This window comes from Paramisgurnus dabryanus, chromosome 9, assembly GCF_030506205.2.
Source record: "Paramisgurnus dabryanus chromosome 9, PD_genome_1.1, whole genome shotgun sequence".
Classification (NCBI taxonomy): Eukaryota; Metazoa; Chordata; class Actinopteri; order Cypriniformes; family Cobitidae; genus Paramisgurnus; species Paramisgurnus dabryanus.
The window spans coordinates 14263432-14278415 of NC_133345.1; the positions used below are offsets into that span (position 1 = coordinate 14263432).

Sequence of the window (14984 nt, forward strand, 5' to 3'; positions counted from 1 at the left end):
GGCCGGATGGAGAAACAGGCGTGACTGTGCATGACCACCATGAGTGGTCTTCGTGGCCCTTAGCGTGAAATCCGTAGCCATTCTCAGATCCCTGAAGGTATTTAGATCCGTGCTGCCCTCATCCAGAGCCTTAAGCACCTGCGCCTAAAAGATCTGTAGGACCGCCATAGTGTGCAATGCAGACAGAGCCTCTCTCGGCGCGGGTATGCTTTTTCGGACAGGTGTGCTGTCATGAGGCTTCAGTACCCTCAAAGCTGTGCCACACCATCCAAGGAAGTGGGCAAGGGGCAGAGGTGAGCAGTCCTTGATGGGGGGAATACACAGGTAGCCTACCTAAGAAAAAAAATGGGGGGAGGGGTAGCCCACGCTTTGGTGACTTTCCTCCGAGCATCAGCGGGGCGGCCTGAGTGAAGAAAACAAAAGTCAAGCTTGCTTCTCTGGGGTTCTAGTGGGGTGCTCCACTCAATCTCCAAGTCCTGCACGGCTTTGAAGAGAATGCGCACCAGTTCCTTGTAGAAGGATGGCTGTGTGTCTGATGCACCACGTGGAGCCTGGTCCCAGTCTCCATCCAACGCTGTCAGAGACATCTCATCTTCCTCTGCCGGAAACCCAAAGGAAACAGACCTGGTGGCTCCCGGTTCAGGACACAGGCTCTCGGCGACAAACTGAACCAGTAGAGCGAGGGGAGGACGACCACCAGCGGCTCTTTGCCGGCAGTGGGACACTGCAGTAAGAAACCTCCAAGGGCGATGTTGAGCCGGGTCCTGAGCACCTTCATCTGTAGATCCTCACAATAAGGGACACCCTGGGCCAACAATTGCCGCCTTTGGGTGGAGAAGCCCCAAGCAGAGCACACAGAGCTCGTGTGAATTGGGTGGGTCGATCAGACCTCCGCACCACAAGCAGATTTGCGACATCCCGGAACACAGAGAGGGCTGCTTACATTTCAACCTGAATTCAATTTTGCTGCCTATGAAGTCTGTCCTAAAGCATTTCTCGGAGCTGCCATTATGCAGCCAAAGTCATTGTCTCATAAGGCAGCGAGGGAACAAGTCAGCTGTCTAAACTTTCGGATACAGCCTCTCTCACTCTCTCTCTCTCTCTCTCTCTCTCTCTCTCTCTCTCTCTCTCTAATCGAAACAGATACAGAATGGTAAAAGGTCAGAAGACCAAATCATATCCAGCAAGGAAATATTTTTCATCTTATTTACACAAATGTTTTGTGATATCCAGCTGACATTAGCTGGCCATTTCTCAATCCGATGGCTGCAGCCTTCAGAGCTCGCATTTGTAGGCAGCATATGTCATCAAGACCATCTTATTTCAGTATGTTAAATGCATAAATGGGGACTTAAATATGACACAAAGGAATATTAATATAAGCCTTCCTGTTCTCATGTTTTTTCTTTAATATTTTTTTCAAAGACTACACAATAAAACAGTTTTGAACTTGAACGCATGATGCTGTAAATATAATCAGACTTTCTATTTTAAAATTTGTTTTTAACAAAATCTCAGGCTAGTATACGTATTCTCATTACCGAAATAATTAACCTCATTTCCGAAACCTATGTATCATTACCGCAACAGATGCTTATTAAATGTTAATTTCATTAATAGAAGCATAATACTTTGATTCTAAATGCTTGTGCAGAATCTCCAAATTATGTTCTTTCAGGTTTGTAATGTAATTTTGAAAATGTGTCAGGTTTCTTCGAAAAAAAAAAAAAATAGTTGTAAATTGTGGAAGGTGTTGCGGTATATGAGCTAAATAAAAATAAATAAAAAAAACGTTAAATTTAAAATAAATATTATTTCAGAATTTTAATTTACTGTGCATGACTATTAATAATCAATTTTTAAAAATGTGAAAATATATTAGCTTTTCTAACAGTGTTGATGTTTTCTGACTGTTGCGGTAATGAGATTTTTTAGGACTTATTTTTGAAATTATGTTACAAAAAGTGTTAAATGATAAGTAAAAGTTTTTAAATTAATGTTCCCATATACTTCAGACTTTGTTTCTAATGTCTGGTGGAAAAAAAAGTAAATTTAAGCAATTTTTACATTTTCATGCTTGACATTTTTACAACCAAGTTTTCGTGAGAATCACCCTATTAGACCCTGGGATGGGTCAAAGATTGGTAGCAACATTGATTTTAATGCATTGTTATTTTTTGAACAGAGTCAGATTTTATAAAAAACTCACACTTGTGATCCTAAGGCCACAAAATGTCACCTTCCCAAAACTGCTCTAAAAATATCATACATCAATATTTTTTTCCACTTTAAACGATTCAGTCTTTTAAAACTACTTCTGCCTGAAACATACATATCAAATATTAATATAATTTGTGAAAATTTTAACCCTTTATATGCCTGTTTGTTTACATTAGCCCATGTTTTTTTAACAGAAAAAACAAAAAAACTAAATATTTTCCAAAAAACACATTTGAACCACCATGTGATTATTATTATTATTATACCCTGAGATGGGTCAAAGATTGGTAGCAACATTAATTTTCATGCATTGTTATTTTTTGAACAATGTCAGATTTTATAAAAAACTTCCTTAAGTGTTCCTAAGGCCACAAAATGACACCTTCCTAAAAATTGCTCTAAAAATATCATATGTCAACATTTTTTTACACTTTAAATGATTCAGTCTTTTAGAACAACTTCTGCCTGAAACATATATATGAAATATTAATTAAATTTGTGGAAATTTTAACCCTTTAAATGCCAATATGTTAACATTAATCGAACCACAGTGTTCGGCTGAAGCCGTGAAACCTATTGTGGGACATCGTAGCCCAGATAGTGACCTGTCCTGATTTCTCACTCCAGAGACTGAGGGCTGATTAATTTTTTATCTGTAAACACCGGTCAGAATGAGCAGCCCCACATAAGCCTGCAGTTTCTCTGTCTCAAGATCTCTCCAGTCTGTGACTGTCTCCCATGTAGGTTTGTCATGGCCCCAATATGCTGCAGGATTTCATGCATCAGCATCAATGAAAAGCTTGAAGTCAGGGCACTGATTTGGGCAGTGGCATAGTGTGTGAGCCCTGGGATCAAATCTCTGGCTGCTGGGAAGTAGCGGAGCGTCTCCATGTTTGTGGGAGACCAAAAGATTTTTCAATTTTTGATGTCCATCCTGCCGCCACTTCATCCATCTCCTCTCTGCTCTCACCTTCTGACAAGTCTTCTGAAGATCCTTCTTATGAATTAGACTCCAGCTGGTCTACTTCTACCTCTGAGGCCTCCGTGTCGACCTCAGAATCCTCGGAGGAAGATGAGGAGCCATCCTCGCTCTTGAAATGCATGATTATTTCAGGAGCCTTGTGTGTGCTGTAATGCCTTGCCATTTTTACTACTTCTGCTATACTCTTCATACTTATAGCAGTGTACTTGCATAAACAACATGAGCGAGAACCAAAATGAACATTGATATTGTTTCGGTTCTGACCTCTCATCGTTTTTATTACTGAATTAGTTTATAATGCAGAATGTGCCCTTCAAAGAGAGAAGAATTTGGATATGTTGAATATGCCCCCCCTGCCCCACTCAACATCGACTCCACCCCGACATCACCACCACCCCCTTACCACTCAGACACACTTTTTTTTACACACACACCAATATTCAACATTAAAGGTTTATCTTTTCAGCAGCTATGCGGTCCGCAGAAAACAGCAAAAATTGTGACATTTTGATGAATGCATGAAATGGTAAAAAGTAGCGCCACCTGGTGGACAAGTATAAAAATTGAAACTTCAAGGCCAGTAGTTTAAAATGATATATTGACATAAAGGTATGTATTAGTTTATGTTAAGATAAATGGGGGGTCAAAAATGGTAGTTATAATGGTTTTCAATGGGGCATTTTTTGTCCTTAGGAACACATTAGTCGGTTTTTGCGTAGCTTAGCCATTTTAAGCTAATTTAAAAAAATGAAACCAAAATTCTAAAATGTATCAAAAATGATTAACCTTTGGCAAGTTTGGGCTATATTCAATCATCACAGTCAAGATGGTTTAAAAATCAAAATCAAAATGGCACAAAATGTCCCTAGGATCTCTTAAGGGACCGTCATGTCTACATCAACAGGCATAGAAACTGTTGCCTACAATCATAGTGTTTGTTGTAGTCCAAGAAAATAGATTTACATTGGAAACAATAACTTGCGTCATCGCTTACTATGTGATTTGTAACTGTGCAGATCATTAGCATGTACTTACACACACTTACACACTAAAAGAAATTTAAAATCATGAAAATAAAAATGGGGGGGTATCCAGGCTGATCAAGCTTGATGTTTATGAACAAGAAGTCCCTGACTTTAGAAGCATGCAGCTCGTTCTATATAAGAAAAAGCACCTGACTTTATAAGCATGCAGCTCGTGTAGTATGAAGAAGAAGTGACTGAATTTATGTCAAACTCGTACTGAATGCAGAAAAGTGCCTGACTCTATAAGCACATAGTTCTTGCTGTATGAAGCAGATGGTGGTGGAGGAGCATGTGATGTCACAAACCAACTATTTGATAATGACATTAATTGACATCTATTTTCATAATCGATTATTACCGATTATCATATCTTTTTTTAATGACTAGGTTTTTCAGCTCCTATATTTAAATTTAAATTTAAATATATATATATATATATATAATCTGTGTTAGTGAGCTTTTCTCCTTTGCATAGATAATCCATCAATGATTACATTGACAACATGATTATTGCATATGTGTGCCTTAGGCTGGCCACAATAAAAGGCCACTCTAAAACTTAGGCTGCCAGTTAAAGCTATGGTCTACAATTTCAAAGATTGTTCATTATTAATAACCTTGTTTAGATGCTGGTTATGGTTCTACAGTAAAATCCTAACAATATGTAGAGAAAAAAGAATTTAAAAAATCCATTCAGTCTATTGGGTGTATGGTAGCAGATAAGTTGACCAATGTAAACTGTCCGGCCGGACAGCTTACATTGGTTAACTGCTCTCATCCAATCCCTGCTACATTTGAAAATCCACCTCGTGCTCGCGTCTCCACCCCATCGCACACCACCCCGCCCCTCTCCTGCCTGCGACATGAAATTTGTGTCAGTGTGTGGTAGCTAGCAAAGCAGCAACATCTCACTAATGGAAAAAAACTAAACGACAGCAGCAAGCAGCCCCTGCTTGTCCCTACAGTAAAGGTTGGAAGAAAAAGGAAGTCTGTTGAAGAAAGAGCAGAGGTTAAAAAATTTTACTCTACTCTACTCTAAGTAGAATAAATATAGGGTCCGCCATTGACCGTTGGAGGAAGCTTCAGGAAGATTTGGGGCTGAAAACCGACGCCGACACGGCAGACTTTTTGTTTAACAGGTACGCATTTATTTATACTTTTATTGTGTTACATAAATATATTTTTATGAGTCTGACAACATGCTGCCGGTCGGCATCGGAATGTTAGCCTATTAGCATCGCGTATCACAGGTCAAAGTAATTATATTTACAAAGATTGTGTGAGGTGTTACATAAATATAGTATTATCAATCTGACAACATGCTCATGCTGCCGGTCGGCATTGGAATGTTAGCCGTTTAGCATCGCGTATCACGGGTCAAAGTAATTATATTTAAAAAGTCATTTCTTGAAGCTCAGGAGGGGAAACGTATGCCAAACGTTGTTGTGAAAGTAAATAACGTCAATTACAATCATAATTGTAATTGTTCATTCCTTCAAGGCTTTATGTGTTTACTGCTCGGTAAATCTCTGTTCTGATGTTTACTACCAGTGATCACAGCTTGAATGAATGACGTTGTTCAGGTCGTTTCCCGGTGGGAGGGATAGGGTAGCACAGAGGGGCGGGATGAGTTTTTTAAAACTTACTAACCGTCTCAGGCTTTCTCGACCGATTTTCAACATTGTAGACTACAGCTTTAAGTAGGATTTGTCAGATAATGATAAAAATTAACAGGTGCCAGATTAACACCAACAACTGAGAGGTATCTGAAAGTGTTATCTAATTTTGATCAGCGTTCTTTTACTAATTTCTCATTTAAGGTTTTTTATACTGTGCTTTAGAATATATTCAACTAATGAAACATGCTGCACTTTCACTCAATGTAGGATGTTGGGGGTTGTTGTCTTGTGTTTATATGTGATTAAGCATGCTTTATTAGGGATGCACCGATCCAATATCTGGCGATCCGGACCCTTTTTGCTGGATCAGATATCGGACTAACAGGACCGATCCAATTCGAATACTGTGCGTTACCCGTAGTTGTTACTGACAAGCGATTACAAGGACAAAGTATTATAAAAGCACCATGAACGTTTTTTGCACTACAGTCAAAGTCTTCGTAATACACTTTATAGCTTCGTGTAAAGGAATAAATGCACATTTAAATATATTTAAGTTCACAGAAACGTCTTGGTTACTATCATAACCTCAGTTCCCTGAGAAATGGGAAGGAGACATTGCGTTAGTAGCTGACTCTATGGGAGGTCCTCCTCTCTTCCGATTTCTGAAGCTTTTTATAGAACAACGCCAGTGTACTGGCAAATGCCTGTCATGACGATGTATAGAGGCATGGCTTTCGCCGCTATATAACAACCGTCTCTAAGTCATTTCTTCAGATAATTTCGACTAAACAACAGAAGAGCTGATCTGAGCAGTGACACGGCAGCTTACGCAATGTCTCGTTCCCGTTTCTCAGGGAACCGAGGTTACGATAGTAACCGAGGCGTTCCCTTTCGAGAACGGTCTCTCGACATTGTGTCAGTAGCTGGCACTATGGGAGACTGTATAGAACCGCGCAGTGAAAACAGCGAAGAGCAGCCCCAGTGGAGTAGTACTTAGCAGTAGCACATAGCACAGTCCTAGCCCAGTCGGCGTAAGCCAACGTGAAAAAGATTGGATGCCAGATCCTCTAGGGACCCAAACAGAAACTCGCCCTGACCCAGGAGATAAGCACAATGCAACAAACGACCAAATGGTCAGGCCTAGCACAACGCAAGCTATAGCAAGCATACTTGCATTCGGCATCTGCTAGCATAGCATAATATGCACATCATGGGCCCTATCTTGCACCCAGCGCAATTGACTTTGTCAGTGACGCATGTATCATTCGTATTTTGCACCGGCGCACAGCGGGTTTTTCCTTCCACAGACGCACGTCGGCAAACTAGGGAATGAACTTGCGCTCCCTGGGCGGTTCAGCGCAAAAAAAGAGGCGTGTTCCGGCGCAAACCATCCCTGATGCTATTTTGCAGTTTCAAAAAACAATTGCGCCACTGACCAGAAAAAAAAAGTTTAAAGTCAGCATACACTTTGCTTATCTTATCTACACAGATGCAACAGTTATTTTTGCAAATCATAAATTGTTACACTAAAAAATATTAATACACGAGATAAGGGAAATCATAGTGGTGAGCATTGTGGTGATAGTTTTTATTCATTGTCTGGCTGCGTTAAATAATTCTCATGCAAATAACGATTAAAATATTTTCATAAGTTTGTTGTGTGGCTGTATTACGTTTATTTTATGTAAATAATAATTAAAATGCTTTCATAAGAAACCTTAATGTATATGAACTTGATTTGTAAGAGTACTTTGGGGTTGGACCTTGCTTGCTTTTCTTGGGTCCGATTTCAAAGCCCCCAAACCTTTTCAGCGGTGAGGGTGGACGCAGCGATGTCCTCTGCTGGCGTCTGTGTAGAGGCAGATCCACCTGGATCCCGATTTATGCTGGCAAGCTTGGGATTCCCCCGTCTCCTGACATCATTGTAGCGCTTGGCGCAACGATGGGGATGCCAGCTGATGGGACTGTGGCTATTTCTCACGCCTGTTTAACCTACGCTGATTTGGGCGGGTTTCTCCTATCCCCATACAAAACAACTTCTCTGTCTTTGACTGCTCTTACAAGAACGTGGGTCTCCTCGGCTGTAAACCGCTCCTGGCGTACGCCTAGTAAATCCGTCATAATAATAGCAACCCGCCATGGAACTTGCGCACTTGCATTTAAAGGGGATGTTGGATGACGTTCTGATTGGTTTATTTGACGTTACGCCCAAACCACACCTATGAATAATGAACCTACTTCAGACCAACCCCTTATTGATTTGCGCCTGGCGCAAGAGTTATTTCTCACGCCGGGAAAATAGCAACAGCGCCCAAGATCCGCCCACAAACTCACTTGCGCGTTGCGCTTCGCACTTGCGTTTCAGATCGTTAAAATAGGGCGCCATGATAGCTAGTGTGAAAGAAACGAGGATGAAGTGAATACAGCTCCATACCTCGACATTAGCAGTAACACAGTAGTACTGGCAACATGCGGTACACACTGTAAATAAACGTTAACCACGCGACTGCCGATACACACCACAACCTGAGAGCATCCCTCAGAACCCAACCAAGCAGGTGGGGCGGGAGTAACTCACCGAGAGAGCACAACACGACAGAGTCTAAGCCATCGCGTAACACCCCCTTTAATTATAAATATTTATTTAAAAAATTATAGATATTATTTAAATATCTTTCATTCTTGGGGATTTCAACATCCATGTGTGCTGTCTCACAAACTCCTTAGTTAAGGAGTTTTTCAATTTAATGGATTCTTTTAACCTAATTAAGCACGTGACTGTCCCAACCCATAAACTCAGTCACACCTTTTATCATATGGCCTTTCTGTATGCGACATTGAAATATCTGATACTGTGTTTTCCGACCATAAGTCTGTAGTGTTTGATATTTCTCTACGATCTATCACTGTTAAATCAACCGCTGCTGGTCGACGACTTCGTACAGTTAATGCAGATATGATAGGAGATTTTTGCACTCTCTTTACGGATGCTGTTCCTAGTGTTTTGCATGTTGATGATTCATCTGCAACATTGGTTGTGGAGGAGCTGCTGGTCCAGTTTAACCCAGCGTCCTGTCTATGATCTTACTGTCCCATATACCTGCTCAGTTGTTTTAAACCAATTTGAGCCTGTGTCTTTAACACCTTTAAAGATCATTGTTGAAAATTTAAAGTTTACCTCCTGCTCACTGGATATTGTTCCCACCCGTATTTTTAAGCAGGCCTTTCCTGTCATTGGTCCGTGTGTTCTGGCCATAATAAATAATAATCTTTGAGGTCAGGTTTAGTCCCAAACTATTATAAACATGCAATAGTTAAACCTCTGATTAAAAAATCTAATCTGGATCCTATGGTGAATAATGATATCTTACTAACTGTTGATACTGGTGTGTCTGCTATTTTATTTTTATTAGATCTGAGTGCAGCATTTGATACCCATTGACCACAATATATTGATCTCCCGCCTTGAGAGTTATGTTGGTATACATGGAGTACTGTAACCCTTCAGTGGTTTAAATCTTATCTGTCAAACAGGACTTTTATTGTACAAATAAGGGCATTTTTCTCCTCCACAGGTCATGTTAAATATGGGGTCCCTCAAGGGTCCGTCCTTGTTCCATTGCTCTTTTCTATTTACATGCTGCCTCTGGTGTTGATTTTTAGAAAATATAATGTATCTTTCCATTGCTATGCAGACGATACGCGGTTTTATTTACCTTTTAATAATGCTAAATCTGCTTTTTAAACTCAACGAAAATAAGTCGAAACAATATGTTTTTGGGCAGAGTAACGCAGTAAATTTGGGACCACTGGAATTGTACCACAAACCAGTGGTAAGAAATTTGGGTGTGTATTTTGACAATGCTTTTAAGTTCGACAAGCAAATAAATGCTGTCGTAAAATCTTGTTTTTTTCCATCGGAGACTCCTAGCAAAGGCCAAATCCTTCTTGTCTTCCAGAGATCTTGAAAAAAACCATTCATTTATTTTTTTCTTGGCTAGAGTACTGTAATTCACTTTATACAGGTGCTAAGACACCTATTGGAATTGTTAGTATCATTATTATTATTCTGCTTCTTCTTCTTCTTAGCCATTGGTGTCTATAGCAGCCCTATGAACCGTACATAGGAAAATGATGAAATTTGGCACAGTTGTAGAGGTGGTCCTGAAAAGTCAAGTGACCAAAAATGCAGGCTGTATTTAGCACTAACTCTATAGCGCCACCAGCAGTGCAAATATTCAATGTTCAAATGGTTATAACTGCTGATCTGCTTGATCTATGAAAATTCTACTTAGTACATGTGATTGCTCTCCTCATGCTTATTGTTTTTAATACCTTACAGTAGGACTTCACCCATTACAGTAGAACTCCACCCATTACAGTAGCGGCCATTTTGAAATGTACAGTATTCCGTTTATTCGCTACTCCTACTTAAAATTTGGTTTAATTGTTATGAATTTTGGCACATGTGAACTTTGGAGTGAGCCGCACAGAAATGACTGAACAGAATTTTGATTTTTATCTTTGTTCAAAAGTAATAAATGCGCAAACTTAACGAGGTTGACGCAAAATTGGTTCTGAAGCTGTATCTCTGTCATTCTTTGATCAATCGAAATGAAATTTGGTACACATCATGTCGACCATGAACTGGGGGTCCATGCCAAATTTGGTGACAGCGCCACCTATGGGTCATGAGATATGAATAAGGCTATTTTTGCCCATTACTACTGAAATGTTTGTCAGAAAACTATGATCTTGGTGTCTACGGATTCCTTGGCTCTTGGCATTTCTTTGGCGATGTGTGCATTTGTGCTTGGCCCTGAATCGCTGAAGGTGCTTGGCCTGAATCGCTGCTTGCAGCTATATTTAAATTAGGGGTCAAGCACCGAAGGTGCTGAGACACCTATTGTTATTGTCAGTATTATTATTAGGGGTCAAGCACCGAAGGTGCTGAGACACCTATTGGAATTGTTATTATTATTATTATTTTTCCCCAATGGGAGTCTATGGCAGCCCTATGAACCATACATAGGAAAATGATGAAATTTGGCACAGTTGTAGTGGTGGTCATAAATAGTCATGTGACCAAAAATGGGGTCTCTAGCACTAACTCTATAGCGCCACCAACAGCTCAAAAATTCAATGTTCAAATGGTTATAACGGCTGATCCGCTTGATCTATGAAAATTCTACTTAGTACACGTGACTGCTCTCCTCATGCTTATTGTTTTTAATACCTTACAGTAGGACTCCACCCATTACAGTAGCGGCCATTTTGAAATGTACAGTATTCCGTTTATTCGCTACTCCTCCTTCAAATTTGGTTAAATTGTTATGAATTTTGGCACAGATGATCTTTGGAGTGAGCCGCATAGAAATGACTGAACAGAATTTTGATATCTTTGTTCAAAAGTAATAAATGCGCAAACTTAACGAGGTTGACGCAAAAATGGTTCTGAAGCTGTAGCTGTCATTCTTTGATCAATTGAAATGAAATTTGGAACACTTCATGTGGACCATGAACTTGGGGTTCATGCCAAATTTGGTGACAGCGTCATGAGATATGAAAATAGGCTATTTTTGCCCATAACTTCGAAACTGTTTGTCAGAAAATTATGATCTTGATGTCTTACCTCACGGTGCATCTGTCGATGTGTATTATGCCGGGTTTGACCAAACCGCCTGTCCACCATTTTGAAATTTCAAATAATTTGTTATATTTTTTAATTGTGTGCTGTAAACTAGGCTTTTGTGAAACCGAGGAATGCAGAGCAGAATGTCACCAGCTGTACAGTGACGCTGTGAACTCCCAAATTGTACTGCACAGTGCACAACGTGGACGTGCATGACAAAGTAGCGTGAGACTGATCATCCGTAGGGCGTATGCACACGTGTCCAGGTACACAGTGTAGTAAAACCATTGTAACCTCAAATAATCATGGCTTTGACAACCATTGTTTCAAACACCCTAGTTAAACCATGGGTAGTAAAGTAAATTATGGCTTGGTGAAATTAATCAATACACCATAAAACCATGGTTACACTTCACCACAATTAATTTTGTAGGGGTAGGGTCTGCAGCCATACGCTGCTTGATGGGGACAGACCCAGCACTCGGATTAAAAGGAGAGACATCTCCTTTAACAAAGAAACACTTGCAACAGCTCGCCACACGCACCCAGGGTGCCAGTTACGTATGTTTTTGTGGGGTAACCACAGTATATCACAGGTAGTTCAGGTAAAATATCGCTGAGTTTACAGGGACATTGTGCTTCACATACTCCTGCATTCTGCACTGACGTGCAATAAATAGCAGCAACCCGCTGCTACACAGCTGGGGCATAACCCTTTAAAAGTATGCATCCGTATCAGCTTGTTGCTTAACAAGACACAGAATATGAGCGAGGAGAGAGAAAATCCCTCTCCTCGATGTAAGTCTACATAACAATTACCCCCTTTGTTATGCAGCCTGTGTGACGGGCATATTTGCAAGTAGGCTTTAATGTTATGCATTAAACATCGGAAAGGATCACTACGCTGGGCGAGGGATCACACTCTATATAATTTGCCTTTTTTCTCTCCGTAGCACGTGTGTAACGAGCACATTGAGAGCCAGGCTGCACGCTATGCGCTGTGTTTTGTCCGCAGGGGCTTATAAATCGTATATACATTATACATATTGGTTCCCCAAGTACACATAGTGAACTGAATATATGCTGCTTGAATCTACAACGGTCCGCTGTGTCTCAGCGGCCATCAGACGCAACACATCAGAGCCCAACAGCTAACACGAATTCCAGTGCATTGCTGTATGAACTGCAAATGCTGAGGGCAATGTTCACTCTCTATTCACGCTGTTCTTAGCTGAAAGCCAAGTTGCATCAGCAAACCCCTCAACGTATTACGTCACGCTCGACGTCATACGTAGTGACGTAGCCTGAACGCGCACAAGGGAAGCATGTGCTTTGCAAGGCAAACAGCTTTGAACAGGCTCATTTTTGTCCAAGCACGACACCAAAAATTATGCCTACTCTAGTAAACAGCCACGGCGCAGCGCTCGTACAGGCAAAACGACTTGTGAAAGGGTTTTGCAATGTACAAGGGGGCGCGCGCCGGGCTCCGCTAAAATGAGGTCTGTCATGTCTGAGCAGTGACCGTAGCGCGCAGGGAAGCGGCCGAAGCATGCTGTGATAACACAATACCGAGAAACCCTGGGATTTAGTTTATTGTGAATGTATTGTGCACACTGTGGCATATTCCGCACTGCATATGTGGGGAAGGGATGCTTATGCACGTCGCCGCCCCGCATCCATAGCCTCTAACATCGGGGGGAAGCTTATAGGGCGGAGTGTCTCGCATTGCTCGGTCCGCCCTTCTCTGTCTGCAGCTCGTGTGTGACGGGCACCTTCAAGATCGGGCTGAGAGCTGTGTGCTGAGACGGGTCGTCGACGCACCAGAGGTTTGGAAGGCATTTGGTGTTCTCTCCAGGTTGGCTGCAACCCACCAGCGGCAGGCTGGCGGCTGTGGTTCGCTGCCGAGAACACAGTTACGTGCGAAGACCTTAAATGTCAGCCGGAACGCGTATAAGGGATGCGGCCTACGTCCGTTACGGGTGCGATACTCAACAGCGGCGCTTTAGTATCACGAAGTGAAGAGAAATGATCTGACGATATGCCTTAGAGACGGTTGTTATATAGCGGCAAAAGCCATGCCTCTATACGTCGTCATGACATTAGCCAGTACACTGGCATTGTTCTATGAAAAGCTTCAGAAATCGATCGGGCGAATCTATTCTCTTTATTATGAACTTTCCATTGTGATCGAGCGAGGATTCCATGGAGGATGCTTAAAGAACATCAATTCTGTGCTCAGGAAGCCCATAATCGTAGCGTAGGCCTACGTAATGATTTGGGTTCATCAATTCTGCGCCCAGGATGTTCATAAAAGGTCTGGTCAAGCGCATAATTCCCAAAATAACCATCTGCACACTAAAGCTTTTTTACTGGAAAAAAATGAAGGAAAATATATTTAGCATATTTATTTGATCAAACGTGCCTATTATATGTTCTCCTAAACACTGCCATGATCAATAATTAATGTTCTTGTAACTTGCAAATCATTTTAAATTATTGGTTTTAAAATGAAAAATTATACTAGATGTAGCAGAAAGCACTCTACACATTTGACAATTTTATTATTAATTCAAAAATGGTATCAGATTGGTATTGGGTATCGACAGATATACAAGGCCCAGGCATTGGTATTGAGACTGAAAAAGTCGGATCTGTGCATCCCTAGCTTTTATATATGTATTCATAAGTGAATTGTGATTTAATAACTGCATGGCCCCGCATATAAGGCTTTTAGTTTTTTACTTTATGAAAGTTGCTTTGATTTTTTTAGGATACAGCACAGCCACCTTAATGCATGCATATTGACAATGATTTTATCCATAATCTTCATCTCTCTCTCAACTACTCACTACAAAAGCTCTTCAAATAGATTACACTTGTCTAGGTGTGTCCTGGATTAGAAAAGTTTAGTAATCCCTGCTCTAATATTAATACAGACTGGTCCTGATTTCAAATGTTTTTTTCCCATTTTACAATTGGTTAAACGACACAAAGAGTCATTATCTGTAATTTAATTTATTGCAAATTACTCCAACATCTGTAACTTTAAGAGTTATTCTAGATGTACTAAATAACACCTTTAAATATTAACTGTAAATGTATTTAAACAGCGTGGTACAGTGCAGCACTTCGTTGTTGATCAAAATACCTTAAAATTGGGAATTCTGTTGTGTACAGGTCGAGGGAAATTTGCCAGATTTTGGTCCTCGATGTAATCCCACACTTTATGGCGAATGTCCCATTTACTCTCCTCCCCTGTAAAAAAAATCACAATGAATGTCAAAACAAAGTCAATAACAATAAAAAACGCAAATATAACTTATAGCAATTAACCTTTAATCTTTAAAACTTGCTCCATTACACGACGGTAAATCATTCAGCAGTAGAAAGTAGTAAACGCGACAGTGTCATTTGAACGTTCTGTTTACAAGTTCTTCTGTGTTTTTTTAATGGCAGTTTGCAAACATAGTGCATTACCGCCATCTTCTGGACTGAGCTGTGAA

The 14984-nt window shown here is 40.6% G+C and overlaps 1 protein-coding gene across 3 annotated transcripts in view; it reads right to left on the minus strand.

Annotated features, from left to right (window-relative positions):
* Positions 1-14929, minus strand: part of mthfsd (methenyltetrahydrofolate synthetase domain containing) — a 112643-nt gene extending 97714 nt beyond the window's left edge. For all 3 annotated transcript variants that reach the window (XM_065269985.2, XM_065269983.2, XM_065269984.2), the window contains exons 1-2: positions 14815-14929; positions 14630-14736 (exon numbers count right to left, since the gene is read on the minus strand). In XM_065269985.2, coding sequence (XP_065126057.1) covers positions 14630-14736; positions 14815-14857 — 150 coding nt within the window. In that variant the 5' untranslated portion in view covers positions 14858-14929. The remainder of the gene's footprint in view (positions 1-14629; positions 14737-14814) is intronic.
* Positions 14930-14984: the final 55 nt, after the last annotated feature.